This window comes from Rousettus aegyptiacus, unplaced genomic scaffold (assembly GCF_014176215.1).
Source record: "Rousettus aegyptiacus isolate mRouAeg1 unplaced genomic scaffold, mRouAeg1.p scaffold_m13_p_3, whole genome shotgun sequence".
In the NCBI taxonomy this organism is placed as follows: Eukaryota; Metazoa; Chordata; class Mammalia; order Chiroptera; family Pteropodidae; genus Rousettus; species Rousettus aegyptiacus.
Genome location: NW_023416306.1, coordinates 132733832 through 132755504, shown reverse-complemented (window position 1 = coordinate 132755504; position 21673 = coordinate 132733832). Strand labels below are relative to the sequence as shown.

General features: G+C 35.1%; 1 protein-coding gene across 7 annotated transcripts in view; it reads left to right on the top strand.

Annotated features, from left to right (window-relative positions):
- The first annotated feature begins 5005 nt into the window (after window positions 1–5005).
- The window catches only part of DPP8 (dipeptidyl peptidase 8), a 50736-nt gene continuing 34068 nt past the window's right edge, over window positions 5006–21673 (top strand). Inside the window, exons 1-4 of one of the 7 annotated variants that reach the window (XM_036238820.1) lie at window positions 5006–5208; window positions 6892–7028; window positions 9157–9426; window positions 12772–12884. In XM_036238820.1, the coding sequence (XP_036094713.1) occupies window positions 6992–7028; window positions 9157–9426; window positions 12772–12884 (420 nt within the window). In that variant the 5' untranslated portion in view covers window positions 5006–5208; window positions 6892–6991. Of the gene's footprint in view, window positions 5313–5344; window positions 7029–9156; window positions 9427–12771; window positions 12885–14407; window positions 14608–21673 lie in introns of those variants that run through there. The other 6 variants (XM_016141030.2, XM_016141031.2, XR_004956246.1 and 3 more) reach the window with 6 other exon arrangements.

Sequence of the window (21673 nt, the reverse complement as noted above, 5' to 3'; positions counted from 1 at the left end):
CTATACAATACATTTCCTAAACTCACACCCAAGCAAGTAGGACAACTTCTGGTATCTAAAGATACTTCTTCCCTGTAGCTGACTTAGCGAGTTGGCTCACTTTGAAGATTTTCCACCCTTAACACCTGGAAGAAGTTTTCAAAAATGAGCTATAGAATTTGACTCTTTTGTGTCTCGTGCATAAAAACCCAGCCAGATACCCTTAACCAAAATTAGATTTTGTTGTGGTGTGATCAAATTTAAGACCCTCAGAGCCAATTGAGATGAATTGTGAGCCTTTATTAGCCGGCCTGCAACTGATTCTCCCCACTAGAGAATCAGCCCCGAGCTCCCAAAAGAGGCAGTTTATAAAGTCTAGAACAAGCAAGCAGACTACAGAAGCAGAAGTTGGCTGTTAGCATATCTTTGAGCAGATTACCATACCCCAGTTAACAGAATCAGAAGTAAATCCTTAATGCTGGCTTACTGGAAAATTTTCCACCGTTATCAGCTTCTCTACCTGTACAGTACAAATGTGAGAGTAGAGAGGGAGACTGACGGGATCAACCCGGTCATCTACTTGGGAATCCTGTGCAACTAGTTCAGATCCATCTTTTAACTATGCCAGGTGGGTAAGAATTGCAGTCAGTCATCCACACCCTGTCAAGCCACAGTTCAGAAGCTTGTGCTTCTATGTTTGCCTCTCAGGCTTGCGGAGACAGGCCCTTTCACTCCTTTCAGTCTGCCCTACCTGATAACTTGGCCCTCTGGTCTGTCCGCATGGAAGTGCAGGCAGTTGTTAAGTAGTCTATCATTTGTGTAAAAATAATAGAGTAATAGGAGGAATAATCTCTCTCTCTCTCTCTCTCTATATATATATATATATACACACACACATATATATATACACACACACATACATATATATGTATATATATAGTTTAGATATCAAAAAATTACTGGAAAGTATATATACAAGAAGTAACAAATAACATCAGTTTTTTGTGGATGAGGAAATTGAGTGACTGAAGGACTAGGAGGGAAGAACATTTTTTACTATCTATCCTTTTATAATTCAAGAATTTCGAATCATGATATTCAAAAACAAATATGAAAAAAAATCAGGGGAAAAGTCCCTTTTTTATTAATGCATCTTGGTTTGTACTATGTCCCCCAAAAAGGCCAAAATTGGAAGAAGTGGAAAAACAAACTCCAGCCCACCATATCCTGTAGTCAACCACTATTAAAGTGTGCATTATATGCTTATGATCTGTTTCCTTAATCTCCCTAGAACACAGATTGCCTCCTTTTGATATCCTGTAGCATCTAGCACAATATGTTTCAGAAACTAGATGCTTAAAATTTATTTATGGATGATAATGCCCAGCACTAAAAAAGTTGTAGTGAAATTGGCACACGATACTGAATATAGCTAAGGGCAAAATGAATTTGTGCAATCGTTTTGGAAAGTAATTTTGCAATATGTAGCAAGAAAAACAGATGTTTATGCTGATGGGCCTAGTAATTTCCCTTTGGGGATTTTATTCTAAGAAAATAATTTCAAGCAAGGAAGATGTATATATGAAGATGTTCATGGTATTACATGATAAAACACTAGAAATTACACAAGGAGAATGACCAAATGACTCAATGGAAAAACTGTACAGCAGTGCAACATGGTGAATTATAAAGTAGCATTATTAAAATTACTTATGATAAAAATGACAAAAGTTTCTATTATAACTTTACATACTGGGTAAGATACTGCAAAGTAACTTGTGTTTTTGTTTTCCCCCTTTACAACCCTTGATCTTTTCCAATTTAAGGAGCTAGCGTGAAGCAACCATTGGCTTCTGGGAGTTGTAATGGTAGGAACAGAGAACAGAGAAATCAAATTCTTCTCTTTTAAGCCCAGCTGCACATGTAAGACAGGAAACGTTTGGAATATACATACTGAATAAAAATTATCCAAGTAGAGGAGGGAAGAGAGAGTCAAAATGGAGGTGAGATAGTACCCATGAGAAGGAGCCTGAGTCTTGACCTCACCTCCCTTTACAGGCTTCTCCAAAGCTGGAGGGATAGTAGATCCCCCACACCCATGACAGGTTTAGGGATCAAGGGAGAGAAAAGACCTGTGCTCATGCCCAGGCATTAGTGCAAGACCATAGAGAATCAGTGCCTTCGTGTAACAGTAGTGAGTGGAGATGGAGGTTGAGAGCTGACGAGAAAGGGCCTGAAGCTTCCTGGGTGTGTTGTGGATTCCAGGAACAGAAAGTGTGAACTGACAACTGGATACTTATGGCTAACAGATATTTAATCGGGTGCATCAGGAGGAGAAAGATCACACTTGAAGATAAGCTGGCATATTTGTTTTCCATGGCTGCCATAACAAAGTACCACAAACCAGGTGGCTTAAAACAAATTTATTCTCTCACAGTTCTGGAGGCTAGAAGTCCAAACTCAAAGTGTTGGCAGGTCATGCTCTCAAGACTCCTGCCTCTTACTAGATTCTGGTGGTTGCTGGCAATCCTTGGTGTCCTTTGACTTGTACTAGAATAAGTCCAATCTCTGCTTCTGTTGTCACATGGCATTCTCTGTGTGACTGTGTCCCTGTGTCTTCACATGGCTTTCTTAAGAGGACACTGGTCATTAGATCTTGGGATCACTCTAATATGATCTCATCTTAACTAATTACATCTGCAAAGACCCTTTTCCAAATAAAGTTTCATTTGAGGTTCTGGGTAGAAATGGATTTTGGAAAGACACTATTCAAACCAGAACAGCTGGGACATCTTAGCAGCTCATGTTATAGACTAGGGACTGGCTATCATCCCCTCCACCAGGATTCTTAATTGAATAACTGGGTTTGCCTGGAATTAATTGATTACACATTTTACTATTAAACAATATTGGTCATATATAGGTTATATTGAATTATAGAAAAACTAAGGAAATTAAATGTACACATCTGTGTGTGGCTTGAAACTATTCCTCCTGCTACATATGTCAAATACATATGCAAAACAAAAAAGTTTGTTAGAATAGTGGAATTATTGATGGATAGTTCTTTAATGATGTCAGAAAGTTGTGTTTACTCTAAATTCAAACTGAAAAAATGATGCTTGTTGTTTGGTGGAGGCGATGCATGTATTGCTATCCAACAAGGCTTTGGGCATGCCAGGGTTCCCAGAGTTTTCTCTTCCTTTGATGTCGGTCATTCTATAAATCCAGAAAGATATTAATATGTGTTACTGATTAATTGTGGTCCTGATAAGCCTCCTATCCTCTCCTGTTCTGGAAAGATCACAAGGCATTCTGCTAAGACTCAAATATGCTTCAGTTCAAGCTTTTGTCTATGAGGCCTACGTGGATACATGCAGGGTTGCCAGGGTGCATAGTAGAGATGTTCTGCTCCAGCTTTCTCAGTGTTTGATGCTTTTTAAGCCTACCATAAAGAAAAAGAAAATGAGACTGAAAACCAAGAAATCTTAATTCAAATCTAGTGCAATCTAAAATTAGCCAAGTGACATGTAAACTGTTGCTTTGGAATTATATCGTGGCTCTTTTTAGTTATGAGATTTCCCCTCTCTGAGGCTCAATTTGCTCTTCTCTGAAATAACTATTCACTATCTCATAAAGATGTGGTGAAAATTAAATGAAATTATTATAATGTTTTTAAATTACACAGCACATAATAAATGCTCAATAAATGGTAGTTTTTTCCTGTAAAAAATTAGTCATGTATCTTAAGCAAGTCCTTTACCTCCTTTGGGCTTGTTTTTTTAAATCCATAAAACTTTATATTTTTTGTTTACTTTTTGGGAGGTCTTCTTCCCCTTATTAGAATGTAAACTACACAAAGACAGAGGTTTTGACTGCTTTAGTCACTACTGTACCCCAGTGCCTAGAACAGTGACAGGCACATGGCAGAGATTCAGTAAACACTTCTTGGGTGAATGAAATGAAGTGCAAGATATTTCAGTGTATTTTGTTAGGATGTGCATGTGCACTCAAAGTCTTAAAATATACTTTCAGGTTATGTGCAGAAAATACATAGAGGAGTCCCAGCAAAAATGACTGTACCTTTCTTTTAGGGGAACAATTCAAAAAAGCCTAGGAAAGGCTCATTTAACCTGCATGAATAATTACATACTGAGGAGTGCAACACCATGCTCAAATGGATCTTTTATTAGTGCTATTATAATAAATCCTAATGACACACACCTTTGACACATAGTTCCTGGTAATGGTAGAAATAGGGGAGGCCCAGCTTTTCAACTGTTTTGTTCTATGCCTAGCACTTCCCCAGTCATCTCCCCAGGCTCCTTTATTCTCTTTCAGCCAATGTGTGATGTGGAGTAGGAAAGAAATTATGGGTCAAGGGATCTGCCTCTCGTTCTGATTATAGCAAGTCACTCACTTCTCTGTCCTGGGCCCCAGTTTCTCCATCTTTAGGTATTAGAGTAACACACATGGTTTTCCTTAATTGAAACTAAGTGATGTGTATCTATTTTACAGATAAAGAAACCATGGCTCAGAGAGATTGAGAGATCTACTGAAGATCACTGATTAGTAGTAGAGCCAAGTTTTCTGTCTCCAAGTCCAGGCTTATTTTCACTATAACAATAAAACACTCAGAAGATCTCCAAGGCTTTGGTTTGGTCCCTTTCCTCTCTGTCATCTCCATGAAGGGACAAGGATTTTTTTGTCTGACTTCCTAGCTCTAATCTCAGCGCCTATAACTCTGCCAGGCACAGAGCTGGCACTCGATATATAGTTGTTGAATGAAAAAAAAAAAATGGGTAAGTAGAGACGCGCCACAATTCGTCCTATGACTTCAAGCAAGTCAAGTCGCTTTCCCGCTTCTAGAGTTCCTTTCTGTCCCTCATACACGCTGTCTTCTTCCCGCGCCTCGTTAACTCCTCCGGCCACTAGACGGCACTGTCGTAACGGACCCCACCCAGCACGGAGCGGCGCCCTTCTTGGATCCGCTGCGCCTTCGCTGGTCCGAGGGCAGGTAGCCAGGAACCGGAAGTGCCAGAGCCGCTGGAGCCCCCGGAGCCGCCGCTGCCTCCTTTAACTGCCGCATTCACCGCTTGGGTTACCACTGGTGCTGTCTCGGAAGAAGTCGCTGCAGCCGGGTCGGGAGTGGAGGCGGCGCGGCATGAAGCGGCGCAGGCCCGCACCGTAGCACGCGTCGGGACGGTCCGGGCGGGGCCGGGGGGGAAGGTGCAGTATCCGCCCCCTCTCCTTCCTCTTCGCCCGCTAGGCCTGGACCCCAGCCCACCCGGGGCCTGGCCTCCTCACGGAGTAGCCGCCCCACGCGTTTTCGGGTTAGTCCGCTCTGCGGTTTACCCGGCGCGCCGCCCTGCGCTGGCCAGAGCCAGTGGTGGGGCTCCACTTGCCGGAAGAGGAAGCTGGGGTTATGAAATTGCGAGTTAACCAACGTTCACTAGGCGCCCCCTGAGCACTGGGTGCTGGCCTTCGGAGTTCTGCGTCCATTATCTTAATTGAGCCGCGCTGGGGATGGGAGCTGGGTATTGTCCAGGCTTACAGATGATGAAACGGAACTCTGCGGAGGCGAAGGGATTTGCTTAAAGCCAGACTGTAGCAGATTAGATTTGTACTGAGGTGTTCTGATTCCTCAGCTTGTGTTCTTTCTCTTCCTGAACTCTGGGTCAATTCACTGGCCCCCTCATTCTATTTCACAGGGACAGAATAGATACTTTCCGTTTTTTAAAACCTCTCCTCACACTTCTTTCGTAAGACATCTATGATTTAGTATCCCCCCAAACCCCCTTTTCGACATTATCAGCTACACGTCTCCCTCATTCATAGCTTTCAAGATTTCTGCCCACTCTCTGATAATGTTTCTTTCACCTAGCTGTGGACGCTGAAGAGTGAAATAGGTAGGCTTCAGTGAAGCTCGGGGTGTTTAAGTGGACGACTATTTGGCCCTTGTATTAAATATTAAAGAATGACATTTCAGTGGGTCCAAGTTCAAGAATCCTGACTGAAGCTTTTTTTTCCCTAAGCCAGCGTGCTCTTCTTTGAGTGAGGGGCTTAGTACGTGGGAAGGTGTCTTGACATCTTCGTACATTGCCACAGTGCTAATGTAACTTCACCGAGCTCTCACCACATTACTCTCCATCATTTGCTTGGGCTAGAAGAGCTCAGAATTAAAACCGATAACAAAGTAACAGGTGTAATCACAGACTCTTCTTTTTATTGTTTTCTTTTACCGAGCCAGAATTCAAACAACCTTAACACTACCTTTTCCAGAAAAGTTACCTAATTCAGTTATTTTCAGAGTGTATGTGGAAAGGAAAGAAGCATAAGTGGAATGCACTTAAAGTATATAGTACATTATCTTGTGAAAATCTTAAATTATTAAATGCAAGTTCTCTTGCAATGAAAATTGCTTGATCTGTAATTCTCATCGGCTATTCTACTGAGTCTATTCTTTCTCCAATCTACTCAGCATGTATTGTGTAAAATAATACACATGTATTATGTAAAAGGCAGAGGAACAGTACCAGGCACATAGAAATAAATTTTGTTAATTTTGTTAGTCATTGTCATTTTCAAGGATTTGCAATAGTGAGTAACCTCACATATGTATGCCTTTTATACTTTTTAAAAGTTTTTGCATAATCTTCACTTTAATGTATGTTTAGACATCAGGATTTACACTATTGCTAGGATAGTCTTGAATAAGTTGTGCTGTACGTAACTGAAATAATATAATTTTAATCTAAAATGCAGATACAAAATAATTCAGGCATTATATACTAACCAAAAAGAACCAGTTTTAAGTACTATTTGCGACTTTTAAAATTTAATCTTTTTGGCCACATATGGTTTAATAATGATCAACAGCTTTATATCTTATTTCATTATCCTGGTGAGCAGGATTGGATGGTGAGAAAAGGAAGGACTCCTGTGAGAAGAGAGCAGAATGAGCAAAGGGATCTATGCTTGAACTTGAGTCACTTGAAAAAGATCTCTTTGAATGTGGAAGAGATCTGAGCAAATGAAAATACAATCAGGTAGGCATCAGGGAAGGGCCTTAAGTGAAGAAGGGCCTTATGCACTGTGCTGAGGTTGTATACTGACCCTATTTTCTAATTTTTTACATTAGAAAACTTTGGTCATGTATTTTGAGAATGTATTTGATATGAGATGTTATTGGAAATCTAGACAAACCATTGATTGCACATTTGTATAAATTACTAAAATTATATAGGGTCTAACCTAGTAAGTGCAGGATACACATATACCATAAATAGTAGAATAGTAGCGTCATTTGAACTTTAAAATTTGTGTGGGGAGGTTGTGTGTGTGTGTGTGAGTATACAGAAAAACATACAGTCCAGGGATCTAGTAAAATTTAGGAATACCAGATAATTTTGCTGAATGCAAGCTAATACAACTTTTACATAAGAGATGTCAGTCAAGTCAATGATAACTCAAGAAGTTGGGCAGTAAGACTTCAGAGATCTGTTTGCTTAGCTCCCTGTTCTATTCCCTGGTCCTATTCTTGGAAATGAAGTTCCAATTTAACTGGAGAAGTTGAGGAAAAAAGAGCCCAGTTTGTGTAGCTACTTCTCTCACTTGTCTCTCAAATAGAAGTAAAACTAGATCCATTGATGTATTTGATAGAAAGTAGGCCTCCACTAGCTTTTAGTTGGGCAAACAACCACCACTGTCATAATACTGCCATTTAATATCGATGTGCTAAATACTAATTGAACTAAACTACTTTTTTTTCTGCTGAGCTAGTTGGATATTAATCATTGGTGGGAAATACCCGTTATAATATTGCAAGTTGTATACCTGACATATCTCTCCATGGCTTTTCTGGCCACCTTTGCTGCTATTACATTGAAAATGGTAGTATAATTCACGCTGCAGCATGAAAAAAGATACAATATCCTGGCCATACAGTTCAGTTAATTGTACATGCCATAATGCACACCTAATGCCAACCCACATGAGCTACATCCTTGTGGTTAATAGTTCCTACCATGAACTCCTGTTAACCTTTGATATTGAGCTTTAAAAAAGGCTTTGTATTAAATATACAGTCATGTATCGATTGTTGTTCTAGTAGTAAATTGTGAAATTGGTTGCATAAATGCAATCTCAGAAGGCCAAAAGTTTTTGACAATTCAAAAAGAGCAAATTGCCCCAGAATTTCTGTTTATATTTGTTTCAGTAATGTGAATAAGGCATGTCAGAATAGCATAAGGCTTATAATAACACTTCTGGTTATTTGATATTTGCCCCTGTTACATTTAAATATTGAAATAGATAAAAATACATCCTCTTAATTTGTAAAATAAAACATTAATAGATGCAATATTAACATTGTTTTGGGTTTGAACTGGTAAATTGGGCTGACTTTTATCAAAATATTGATAGTACAATTGTCAAATGCTTTCTGCATCAGCTACTTCAATTAAAGCCACTTGAAGAAAATAACTTTCTCCCATTTAATAATGAGAGTAAAACTTGTATAATCTGTAATAATAATCACATAAATTTCTTATAGTGTAGAGTTACCATAAGTGATTATAAGATAGTGATATCTAGGCATGAGCAGAGGACAAAGAAAAACGTACCAGCCAGTTGTCTTGTTGCTTGGAGTTCCAAGGAGAAGGAAACTGTATATTAAGTGTGCTAGGAAGATGATTACAAGTACATTATTTGCAACAATTTTATTACTGTTCTTATTACTTTATTTTTGTTAGCCGAAGGAGTCCACATTTATTAAATGTGTCACTTTAAGTGTAAAAACACTTAACTCCCTTGGCACATTTAGCTTCACTATTGACATGCTCTTGGATAGAGCATAGCAGCCAACTGGCATATGGCCTGTTTCCTTCCAGTGTGGGAAAGAAAAGAATTTTGTCAAGATATTCCTAAGGAGAGCCTTTCGTAAAGGTTCCCAAAGGGATTTATAGTCACTGTGAAATAGACATGACCTCAATTTTTTAAAAACTCATTTTTAAACAACATGAAGAAGGGGGAGCTCTACTTTTCTTACTGGGTTTCATTGCATCTGTGCTTTTTTTCTTGCCTCCTTAGGGGGTGGAGGTCCCTATCAGGCTGTCATTCTAATCATTTTAAGAGAAGGCAGGCCTGTGAACAACTTCATTTGCTTTATTTTTCTAGGAAAATGCAACATGGCAGCAGCGATGGAAACAGAACAGCTGGGTGTTGAGATCTTTGAAACTGCAGAGTGTGAGGAGAATATTGAATCACAGGATCGGCCTAAATTGGAGCCGTTCTATGTTGAGCGATATTCCTGGAGTCAGCTTAAAAAGCTGCTTGCTGATACCAGAAAATATCATGGCTACATGATGGCTAAGGCACCACATGATTTTATGTTTGTGAAGAGGAATGATCCAGATGGGCCTCATTCGGACAGGATCTATTACCTTGGTGAGTATGAAGTCACACTTTCTGAGAGGAAATTCTTTCTTAATTCAAAATTAATGGCTAGATACAATTGGCACTCAAATTTTGGAGAATAAATAAATGAATCAGTGATGGTTCCGTTAAAGGAAAATAAACTGCTTTGAAGATTTTAGTTTGGGTACACTTTTAATTTTGGTTTGTCCCATTAACTTTTTTTTACTTACTGATAACAAATCATGAATTGATCATGATACTATTTTCAAAGTCATAGATGCCAGAAATTACTTCTTCCTAAAGCCAGTTCAAAATGCCTTTCCTTAGGAATGGTCAGATTAGTAACACAATTAGATCATTAGTTTGTTCTCACTCTTGACAGCTGCTGCTTTCATTTTTTTAAACCAAGGCTGGTTTTGGTCTCTTATTCCTGAGCCCATTCACTCCAGATTTCAGTTCTGTCTAAATTAAATATATTACACCACTGGTTTGCTTTTCTGTTTATTAAATTTTTAAACATAGGTTTCCTCACCTTTCTCGTGTATGTACGTATGTATATTTTTTAAGAGAGAATCTCTTCTGGAGTCCACATCAGTGATTACAGATTAATTCTTTTTTAACAACTCCAGAATATTCCATTATATAATTGTGCCATATTTTACTTAACCAGACCTCTAATAATGGGCAGTAAGATTTTCTGTTTTGCTGTTACAAGAGATGAGGTAGCAAATATCAGTATATTAGATCATTCCATCTATATGTGAATTTACTCATAGGACTAATTCCAAAGAGTGAAATTGCTAGGACAGGTCTTATATTCTGAATTTTGATTAATATTGCTGAATTGCCCCTCCAATGAACTTACAGAGTTTATATTATCAACACTGTATCTATATCTATTTCTCCACATTACCAATAGCAAATAATCAAACTTTTTAATCTTTATCAATCTGATTAGTGAACAGCAGTCTTTCATTGTAATTTTTTTAATTACTACTTTTTAAATTGAGATATAATTTAAAAAATACATATAACATTAATTTCAGGTATACAACATAATGATTCAATTTTTATATACATTGCAAGATGATCACCATAAGTCTAGTTAACATTTGTCTCCTTACATAGGTAACAAGAACATTTTTTTTTTCTTGTGATGGGAATTTTTAAGATCTACTCTCTCTCTTAGTGACTTTGAAATGTGCAATACAATATTAACTATAGTCACCATGCTATACTGTATGTTACATCTCCATATTTCACTGTAATATTTTTATTTCTCTTATGAATGAGATTGAGTATTTTTTCACATACTTAAAAAAAATTCGTATTTCCTTTTCTGTGACTCATTTATAATCATTTTCTATTTTTTATTAAGTTGTGGGTATTTTTCTTATTGACTCAAGGCATTTTGGGGGGTGTAACGAGGGAACTAATCCATTGTGGTATTTTCTCCTGAGGTTTAATTTGTCTTTTGCCTTTAGTTCTTTTGCCATGTAGAAATTTGTGATTTTTGTATTTTTTGATAGTTAAATTTTTATTTTTCTGTAATTTTGCATCCTATTTAGAAAGGCTTTCCCAATTCTAAGATTATATTTTTTAAAATCTTTATTTATTTTAGACGTTCTGTTTTGTTCCATTCATCTATCAAATCAAGTACCAATACTATGCCGCTGCTGCTGCTGTTGTTATTATCATTATAGCTCTATATGTTTTACTGTTTGATAGCACTCGTCATCCTTTATCACTCTTTTTTATACTTTTCTAGACTATTTTTGTTTACTTGTTTTTCTAGAGAACTTAAAATTAGTTTGTATAGCCACCTTCCTTCCAATTCTGTTTATACCATTTAAATTACATTCATAGATAAAATTAGGGAAAGTTGACAATTTAAAATGTTGAGCTTATCAAGAAAGTTTATGCTTTTTCATTTGTTCAAGTCTTTTATATCATCCGAATTAAATTTTTTTTCTCCATATAAATCCATTGTTTTAAAAAATTTAATGTACTTCGAACAGTGTGTCATCAGGAAAGAATGGGAAAGGCCTTTTTTGCTCTTACAAAGAACTGGTGTGTGTACATAGACTGTCTTGGAGATTTTTATTAGTCATAGATGAAGCCAAGGAAGACATTATGGAACAAGGAACAGTTTCAAGAGAGGCCTCTGAAATGATTGTGGGGAATGAATGACTCTTTTTTGAGGATAATAGAGAAACCAGGTTTTTCATATTTGAGGACTGAAGGCTCCTAAAAGGAGAAGGCTAAAGGAGAATGTGATCACATTTTGTAAAATTATGCAATGGTATGAATAGATGACTTCAGTCTTAAGAATTCTGTAACAAAGTAACTCTGGAATATATAAAATAGATTTATGACAAAAGCAAGTGCTGAAGTAAATGTCAACTGATACCTAACTTTTTACTCCAAAATGCAGCACAAACCAAGAAAGGTTTAAAAAAAGTTTAGGAACATAAAGGGATGAAGGAAGATGTGTGTATTTGGGGGCTCATCTCCAGCCTTTGCAAGGGTTAGCATGGAAGTTACCATACCCTTCCACAAACATCCTTCCCTGCCAGTGTCAGAAACACTAGGCTGAAGATCTATTCCAATTGGGAGAGAGTTTCTTGTTCTGTGTGATTTATTTTGTCCATCCTTAACTTTCTCCTAGCTTTTTTGGAAATGATACCTTTCGTGTGCCTTTTGGAGTAGAAGGGCTTTGTTTTACTTTAAGTTTTCTTTGGTTCACATTTTCAAAACCATTTCTATTCTCTCTTGCATATAGCTCATTCTGCATTACTGTGATCTTCCCATTGTTATTGCATAATTTTCACAGAATAGACCAGGCTTCTACTGACTATAGAGATCTCATCTTTCACCCTTCCCCAATAAAAGCCAAAGATATTTTTAGCAAATCAGATTCTATGTTTAATATGCGTACACTTTCATTTGAAATTTATTAGTAATTACAGTTGTAAGACATTTAAAATGAAGAAAAAGTAGAATTTAGTTAGACCTGTGTATATTTCTGAATAAGTACTTTAATGATTCAGGAAAAGAAATTTAGTAATCTGAAGTTGTCACAAAGCATGCTTATTTGGAATTTCCCGAGTCTACTGCCAACTTGTAAAAGACTAACAATTTTAAGTATGTTTTGAGAGAGACTAAGATCTGAATATGAAAATGAAACCTGAGCACATTTCCGTGAAGCCCGAGTTTTATTGAAGAAAATTTCCATGGCATATGGCATGTGTATCTCCTACAGATTCCATAGAGTACAAAATTTTCTAGTACATAAAAGGCATTATATACTTATTACTATGACTGTAGTAGATTACTATTTTTAAAAAAGACAAAAACGATTGTTTTCTTTTATAGCTATGTCTGGTGAGAACAGAGAAAATACACTGTTTTATTCTGAAATTCCCAAAACCATCAACAAAGCAGCGGTCTTAATGCTCTCTTGGAAGCCTCTTTTGGATCTTTTTCAGGTAGTATTAGACATTGTTGTTATTGTGGTTTGGTGTATGTTTTCAGATACCGCAGAAATAAATTTTCAAAAATTTAATTGAGGTTTTATATTTGAAATAGATGTGAATCAAAAGGAATTAAAACATTTTTATGTTTTTGCATTTATAACCTATAATTTTCATTTAATTCTCAATATCTGAAACTAAGATATCATAATCCAGATTTTTTAAAACTACCTTCTCCCTATTTAACTGCCTTTTCCATCTGTAAATTTCCTATTTACATAGTTTTCACATTTTGGGGGAGGAGTTGTTCACATGAAAAAAATAATATTTATTTCCAGAAAGCTTTCTATTTCAATCTTTAAATTCAATTTGTGGTTCTAATACTTAATAACATTACTAATGTTAAGGGTTAAGTAAAGGTACTAAGTTCAGTTTTTGTTTCCAAATAGTATAATTCAATTTACAGAAAATGAAAGCTTAGGTGTTTTTTTTTTTTTCCCCAGTATTTTATTTTTAGACTAAATGTAAATAGTTGAGAACATCCCAAGAACAAGACAATAGTTTGGGTGTGATTGTTTGCGTTTTTGGTTCTCATTTATTTTTATGTTGAGCATTTTCTTAATGAACATTGTATTTGGGCTAAATTTACTAAAATATGATGTTTCTCTTAGGAATTAAAAAAATTACTTCCATGACAACTGATCATTCTGACTAAAATGATTATAATAATGGATGTTGCTTTTTACATGCTGCTTGTGACTTTAAAACAGAAAAAAATTTCTTATTCTAAGACAAATGCATTGAATTGAAATTATAGTAGTTTTTTCATGGAACAATTGGCAAATTAATGAGTCAGAGTTCTTTTTCTTAACTCTATGGAAAATTTCAAATCATACAAAAGTAGAATTACATGTGAGTTAGTTTCAAATGATCAAATCTTGGCCATCAGTATTTCATTGTAGCCCTGTCAGTCCCCCCTCACAGTCCCTATCCCCACTTCTCAGATTATGTTGAAGCAGATCCCAGGTATGTGTTTTCACTCCTAAATAAGTCAGTATGTCTCTCTAAAGGATATAAATTCTTTTTAGACAATACCACAATATCATTACATCTTTAAAAATATAATTTTTTATGAAATATTTAGTGTTCCAGTTTTTCTTAAATAAATTTCCTTTTTTTATACTTGATTTGTTTAAATCAAGATCTAAATAAGATCCATATATTACAATCAATTAATAAGTCTCTTAAGTCTCTTTTAATCTCTTAGTTTTCCTTCCATCCTTTTTTTCCTCCATTGTAGTTTGTTGATGAAAGAGGGTCCATTTTGTTGTTGTAACCTGTGGCGTTATTTGATATGTTCTTTGTTCCCCTGTATTTTCTGTAACTATAAATAAATGGTTAGATCTAGAAGCTTGGTTAGACCTAGCTTTCCTTTTTTTTTTTTTTTTTTTTAAGAATACTTCATAGATTAAAAGAATTGAAAGCAGGGTTTCAAACAGATATTTGCACACCCATGTTCATAGCAGCATTATTCACAGAAGCCAAAAGATGGAAGCAACCCAAAGGTCCATGGACAAATGAATAAACAAAATGGCTTATACATACAATGGAATATTATTCAGCCTTAAAAAGGAAGAAAATTCTGACACATACTACAACATCGATGAACTGTGAAGACATGATAAGTGAAACAAGCCAGTCACAAAGGACAAATACTGTGTAATTCCACATATATGAGGTACCTAAAGTAGTCAAATTTCATAGAGACAGAAAATTAGTGGTTGCCAGAGGCTAGAGGAAGGGGGAAATGGGGAGTTGTCGTTTATTGGTTATAGAGTTTCAGTTTTGCAAAATGAAAAAGTTTCGGAGATGGGTTTCATATTTTGAGTATACTTAACACTACTGAACCGTATACCTACAAGTAGATGAGGTGGTAGCTTTCATGTTGTATATATTTTACTACAACTGAAAAAAAATACTTCATAAATCATGTTGTAGTTTCCATCAAGAGGCAGGCATATAGAGCCTTATTTCTTTTCTTGTGATGATAGCACCTTTTGATCATTGCCTAGATCCATTAATTTATTTATAAAATGGCAATATTTTATCATTCCTTTTCATTTATTAACTGAAATACTGCTATAAAGAGAAACTGCTGTTCAACAACTATTTAGTTATCCTGAGATCCATTTCACAATGGAAAGGCAGAATAATGTTTGATACTTTCCCTTTACCATTTTTCAAATAATTTGTTTCCTGCAGTCCTCCATAGGTGATTAATTAAGGTTTCAGGGAGGGATGTGTGTATGTGTGTGTGTGTGTATCTGTCTGTCTGTCTTCATAAGCTTATAGAAGAAACCTATTTGATGTCTTTTGATCCACCTACAGGTACTCTTATTGTATAAATTGTTTTATTTTTGGCTAGTGGAAGTCTCTTTAGTGTGACATGTCAAATCTTTTTGACATGACTGGTAATTGCTGATAGCTATCTCGCTTTCTGGTTTGCTAGTCAATGCTCATCCTACACATTGCCTGTCTCACACTTGGAATCAACTATATCTTAAAGGAGTTCTGGTTCCTTAAACGGAAGGTGGTATTAAAAGACCATGATCTGAATACTAGAGATGCTCATTATTAATTGAGTTGGTAATTGTTTCTATGTTTGTTTATTAGACAAACTAGGAATACATACTTTGTGTATGTGTGCGTGCGTGTGTGTTTGAAATGTAAATATCAACATGAAAACTCATCAATTTAGATAAAATATAAGGTCAGACTGATATATCCAATTCAAATTCTGCACTACAGGATTTTTGTTAACCTCATTTATCTTGCATATGAATCTCCTTTCTCTGATGCCAAAGATCCAAGATTAAAAAACATAATTAAATATTTACCCCATACTGCATACACAAAAGTTTCATATTTGGGGCTTTTATAAATAATGCTGCTTTTAATATTTATATACAAGATTTTATGTAGACTTATGGTTTTTGGTTCTCTTGGATATATATCTAGGAGTGAAATTGCTGGGTCATGCGGTAACTCTTAATAAATTGTAAGGAACTACTAAATTGCTTTCCACAGCAGTTGCAACATTTTATATTCTACCAGCAATTTATGAGGGTTCTAATTTTCTATATCCCCACCAATACTTGTTTGTCATTTTTAGGAAAGCCATTCTAGTGAATGTGAAGTATTATCTCATTGTCACTTGCTTTACATTTCCCAATGACTAGTGATAAGCATTTTTTCATGTTTTCATTGACTGTATATCTTTGAAGAAATGTCTATGCAGGTCCTTTGCCCATTTTTAATTGGGTCTTTTTAATATTGAGGTTGTAAGAGTTCTTTATTCTGGATGTTAGGCCCTTAACAGATATGTGACTTGCAAATATTTTCTCCCATTCTTTGGATTGTCTTTTTACTTTTTTCTTTTAAGTGCTGTAGTCATTAATTTATTCACATAAAATCAGCCATAATTACCTTTGGTAAGTGTTTAGTACTGTCATCATTTATTTAGATCTATACATTTAAACACAATTACTTTGGTTTTTCTTTTATGGAAGTTAAGGCATTTTTGTGACTTCCCCTTTATTCTGTTCGTTTGTCTTAATCTAAAGTTCTTATACTTCATTTTTAAAAAGTTGCGCTGAAATACACACAATATAAAATTTACCAAATTAACCATTTGTAAGTATACATTAGTGTACATCAGTGGTGTTGAGTACATTCACATTGTTGTGTAACCATCACCACTTTCCATCCACAGAACTCTTTTTGTCGCAAAGCTGTTAAGCCTGTACTCATTAAACAGTGACTTTCCATTATCCCTCCGCTCAGCCCCTGGCAACCATTTTGCTTCCTGTTCCTATGAGTATGACTACTCTAGGTACCTCATATAAGTGGAACTATACAGTATTTATCCTTTATGGCTGGCTTATTTCACTTAGTATAATGTACTTAAGGTTTATCTATGTTGTAGCACATGTCCGAATGTCATTTTTAAGGCTGAATAATATTCCACTGTATGTATATACCACATTTTGTTTATCTATTCATCCATTAATAGAATTTTTGGTTGCTTCCACCTTTTGGCTGTTGTGAATATGCTGCTATGAACATAGATATACATATCTTTTTCATGTTCCTGCTTTCAGTTCTTTTAGGTACAGACCCAGAAGAGGAACTGTTGGACCATATGATAATTTTATTTTTCTATTTTTGAGAAACTGCCATATTGTTTTCCATAGCAGCTGCAGCATTTTACATTTCCACTAACAGTGCACGAGCTTTCCAGTTTCTCCACATCCTTGCCAACACTTATTTCCTGGCTTTTTGATATTATCCATCTTACTGGATATGAGGTGGTAGCTCACTGTGGTTTTGATTTGCATTTCCCTAATGATTAGTGACATTAAGCATCTTTTAATGTGTTTATTGGCCATGAGTAAATCTTCTTTGGAGAAATGTCTATTCTGGGTCCTTTGCCCATTTCTTCATTGGGTAGTTTGGAGGTTTTTGTTGTTTACAGAACAACAAAAATAGTGTCTTGTTGTTTGAATAGAGACCACCAAAAGGGATATGTCCAAGTCTTAAAGGTATCTCTGAATTTGACCTTGTTTAGAAATAGAGTCTTTGCCGATGTAATTGAGGATCTCAAGATGAGATAATCCTGGATTTGGGATGGGTTTAAGTACAGTGATTGGCATTCTTGTAAAAGAAAAGAGAGAGTGATTCAAGATAGACAACAGAAAGTGAAGGCCATGTGGAGATGGAAAGATTAGAATTTAGTTGCCACAAGCCAAGGAACCCCTGGAGCCACCAGAAGTTAGAAGAGGCAGGGAAATATTCTTCCCTAGAGCTTCTGGAGGAAGGCTCGCCCTGCTGACACTTTAATTCTGGGCTTCTGCCCTCCAGAACTGTGAGAGAATACATTTCTGTTGTTTTTAGCCACCAAGTTTGTGATCATTTATTACAGCAGCCCTAGCCAACTATTATGTGTCCTTTGATGCACACAGTTCTAAATTTTGATAAAGTCCAGTCGATCTGTTCTTTTCTTTGATTGCTTGTGCTTTTAGTGTCATAGCTAAGAAACTATTGCTTAATCCAAGGTTATGCAGATTTTCATCTGTGTTTTCTTATATAAGAAATCTATAGTTTTAGCTATTACATTTAGGTCTTTGATCCATTTTGAGTTGATTTTGTATATGGTATAAATTGGGATCCAGATTAATTCTTTAACATGTGGAATCCAGTTGTCCTAGCACCATTCGTTGAAAGGCTGTTTTTCCCCCATAGAATGGTCTTAGCACCATTTTGAAAGTCAGTTGATCATAAATGTATGGATTTATTTCTGGACTCTCAATTCTATTCCAGTGGCTTACATGTCTATCCATTTGCCAGTACCATGCTGTCTTGATTAATGTAGTTTTGTACTAACTTTTGTATGAATCCTCCAATATTATTCTTCTTTTTCAAGATCGTTTTGAAATTCTAAATGAATATTATTAGGATCAGCTTATCTATATCTGCAAAAAAGGCAGTTGGATCTCTAGATCACTTTGCGGTATATTGCCATCTTTATAATCTTAAGTCTTCCAATCCATAGACATGGGCTGTCTTTCCACTTATTCACATCTTTAATTTCTTTCAACAGTGTTTTGAAGTGTTCCATATACAAGTCTAGCACTTGGTTAAATTTATTCCTAAGTATTCTTTTTGATGATATTTTAAATGGCGTTTTCTTAATTTCGTTTTAGCCTTCTTTGCTGATGTATAGAAATGCAACTGATATTTGTATATTGATGTATCATAACTTTGTCGTTTATAATTCTTTTAATATGCTGCTGTATTCAGTTTGCCAATATTTTATTAAGGATTTTTTTTAGATCTTTCAGGATTTTCTGTATACAATGTCATTTTCTCTGTGAATAGAGATTGTTTTCCTTCTTCCTTACTAACCTAGAAGGTGTCTTATTTCTTGCTTTATTGTTCTGGCTAGAGCCTCTAGTATAATGTTGAATAGTAATGAGAGCAGACATCTTTTATTTTTCCTGATTTTGAGGGAAAAACTTACAGTGTTCACTGGAAGTTTTATACTGGAAGTTTTAAGAATTATATTAGCTGTGAGTTTTCATTGATACTGCTAATCAGATTGAGAAATTTTCCTTCTATTCGTTGAGTGTTTTTATGAAAGGGTGTTGGTTTTTGTCAGATGATTTTTCTATGTCTATAGAAAAATTATTATATTAATTTCCGTTATTGTATTAATATGGTGTTTTACATTGGTTTTTATATGTTGAACTAAGCTCACATTCTTGGTTTAAGTCCTACTTTGGTCGTTTATAATTCTTTTAATATGCTGCTGTATTCAGTTTGCCAATATTTTATTAAGGATTTTTGCATCTATAGTCATAAAGGATATTGGTCTATAGTTTTATTTCCTTGTGATGTCTTTGTTGGGTGTTGGTATCAGGGTAATACTGACCAAGGTTGTGTGTGTGTGTGTGTGTGTCTCTCTCTCTCTCTCTCTCTCTCAGAGTTTGAGAAGGATGTGACTTAATTCTTTAAGCATTTGGTGGAACTCATTAATAAAAAAAGCCATCTAATTCGGGACTTTTCTTTTTCTTGAGTCAGTTTTGCTGGTTTATGTGTTTCTAGGAATTGAACCATTTTATCTACATTGTCTAACTTGTTGGCATATTATTGTTTATACAATTTCTTTATAAAACTTTTTCCCTACAAGATTATTAATAATGATCCTCTTTCATTTTGACTTTAGTAAATTGAGTCTTCTCTATTTTTGTTGCTATGCTCATTCTAGCTAAATTTGTCAAATTTGTTAATCTTCTCGAAGAACCAGCTTTTCATGTTTTTAAGCTTTATTGTTTTTCTGTTCTCTATTTTTTTTTATTTTTAACCTAATTTGTATTATTTCCTTATTTCTGCTTGCTTTAGATTTAGTTTTCTCTTTTTTTCTAATGTCTTAAGATAGAAGGTTATGTCATTGATTTGAGATTTTTTAAAATAATTAAACTTTTTTCAGTTACAGTTGACATACAATATGATATTAGTTTCAGGTGTACAACATAGTGATTAGACATTTATATTACAAAGTGAGCCCCCCAATTAGTACCCACCTGACACCATACATAGTTATTACAATATTATTAGCATATTCCCTATGCTATACTTTCCATCTCTGTGACTGTTTTGATAACTGGCAATTGGTACTTGTTAATCCCTTTCCCTTTTTCACCCATCTTCCCAACCCCCGTCCCATCTGGCAACCATCAAAATGTTGAGATCTCTTTTTTAATATAGGCTTTTATACTTGTAAATTTCCCTCCGAGCACTGCTTTTGCTGCATTCCTTAAAGTTTTAGTATATTGTGTTTTGTTTCAAAATATTTTCTGATTTCCTTTGTGATTTTTTTTTTTTTTAACCCATTGGCTTTCTTCTTGTGCCAACATCTGGAAACTGTCAAGGCAGTTAGCTGGAATAAGTATAAGGCTCACCTCATTTGTTTCCCACTTCTCAGGGATCACTGCCCTTTGTTTCTGATGTCCAGTGTCTTAGAAACGTTATTTCATATTTTGTCCATTTTCTCAGTTGTTTCAGATGAGAGGTAAGTCTGGTCCCTGTTACTCAGTCTTTGATAGAAGTGAAAGTTGGTTTCATTTTTAACATTCCATTTGGAATATGTGAGAAGTAGATCCAGTGTTATTTTTTTAGTATGGCTATTGCAGTAATTCCAACTGATCTAAATTTTAAATTAGTAATCACTGACTTTAAAAGTCCCATCTTTTTGCCACCATTTTTTCTTATTAATTTCTATATCAGCTATCTGTTGTAGATTTTCTGTTCTCTACCATTGTTCCTTTTGTTTGTTCATGTTTTAATTTTTTAATATCTGGTAAGGCTAACCTCGTTTACCATAATTGATCTTTTTCACTGTTCTTTTTATCGTATTGTTTGTTATTTCAAATAACAAGTTTTATAATCACAGTTATAAATACAGAGCTATCTTGTGAAAGTTAATTTCTTAGCTCTGAAATTTGTGTTCTGATTCCTAAGCATTAAGACAGATTAAGCAGGGGTAAGTCTAGTGTCATTTAGGGAGAGAAAGATGGAAGAAATTAAAATATAATCATATATTCAGAATTGCTCTGGCTTCAATGGAAACAGTCTTAAGAGATATCTAAAACAAAAGATCAGAATAATTAAATTATATGTTCATTGAATTTGTCAGTTTTTTTCCTATGGGAAACTAGCACACGTGTATAAATGTATGTAATTAAGCGTTAATTTAAAAAACGGTACAATGAATACAAAAAACTAAGTGAATTTTTACTAGAATTTTAAGGTTTTCTCATTTTTAACCACATAACATTATTTTAGATTTGCAAGTATACACCTGTATTTGCCATATTGAAGAATGTTTACATTCAGTGTGCTGGCTTAGTTTTAGATTGATTCATTCCTGCCAAGAAACTTACGTAGACTTCTTTTTAAAGTATACTCCTTGATAGCAGAAACTATGTCTGTTTCACTTATTTATCAAACTCAAAATGTAAAGATCTCTTAGTGAGGGAAATTGTTGATGTAATGTAAGTTAGCACTTACTCGTTTTCTTTATGTTCCTTTTTAAATTTTATACATATATCAAGTAATATTCCTATCTTGGGAAATTCATCATCAATCATTAATTACAAATATTCTTTGAGAGAGATTTTAACAAATGCTGTAGGTAGGAAAACAAAACAACACAGATTTTGTTCTCAAGTGTTTTTTTTTTTTAC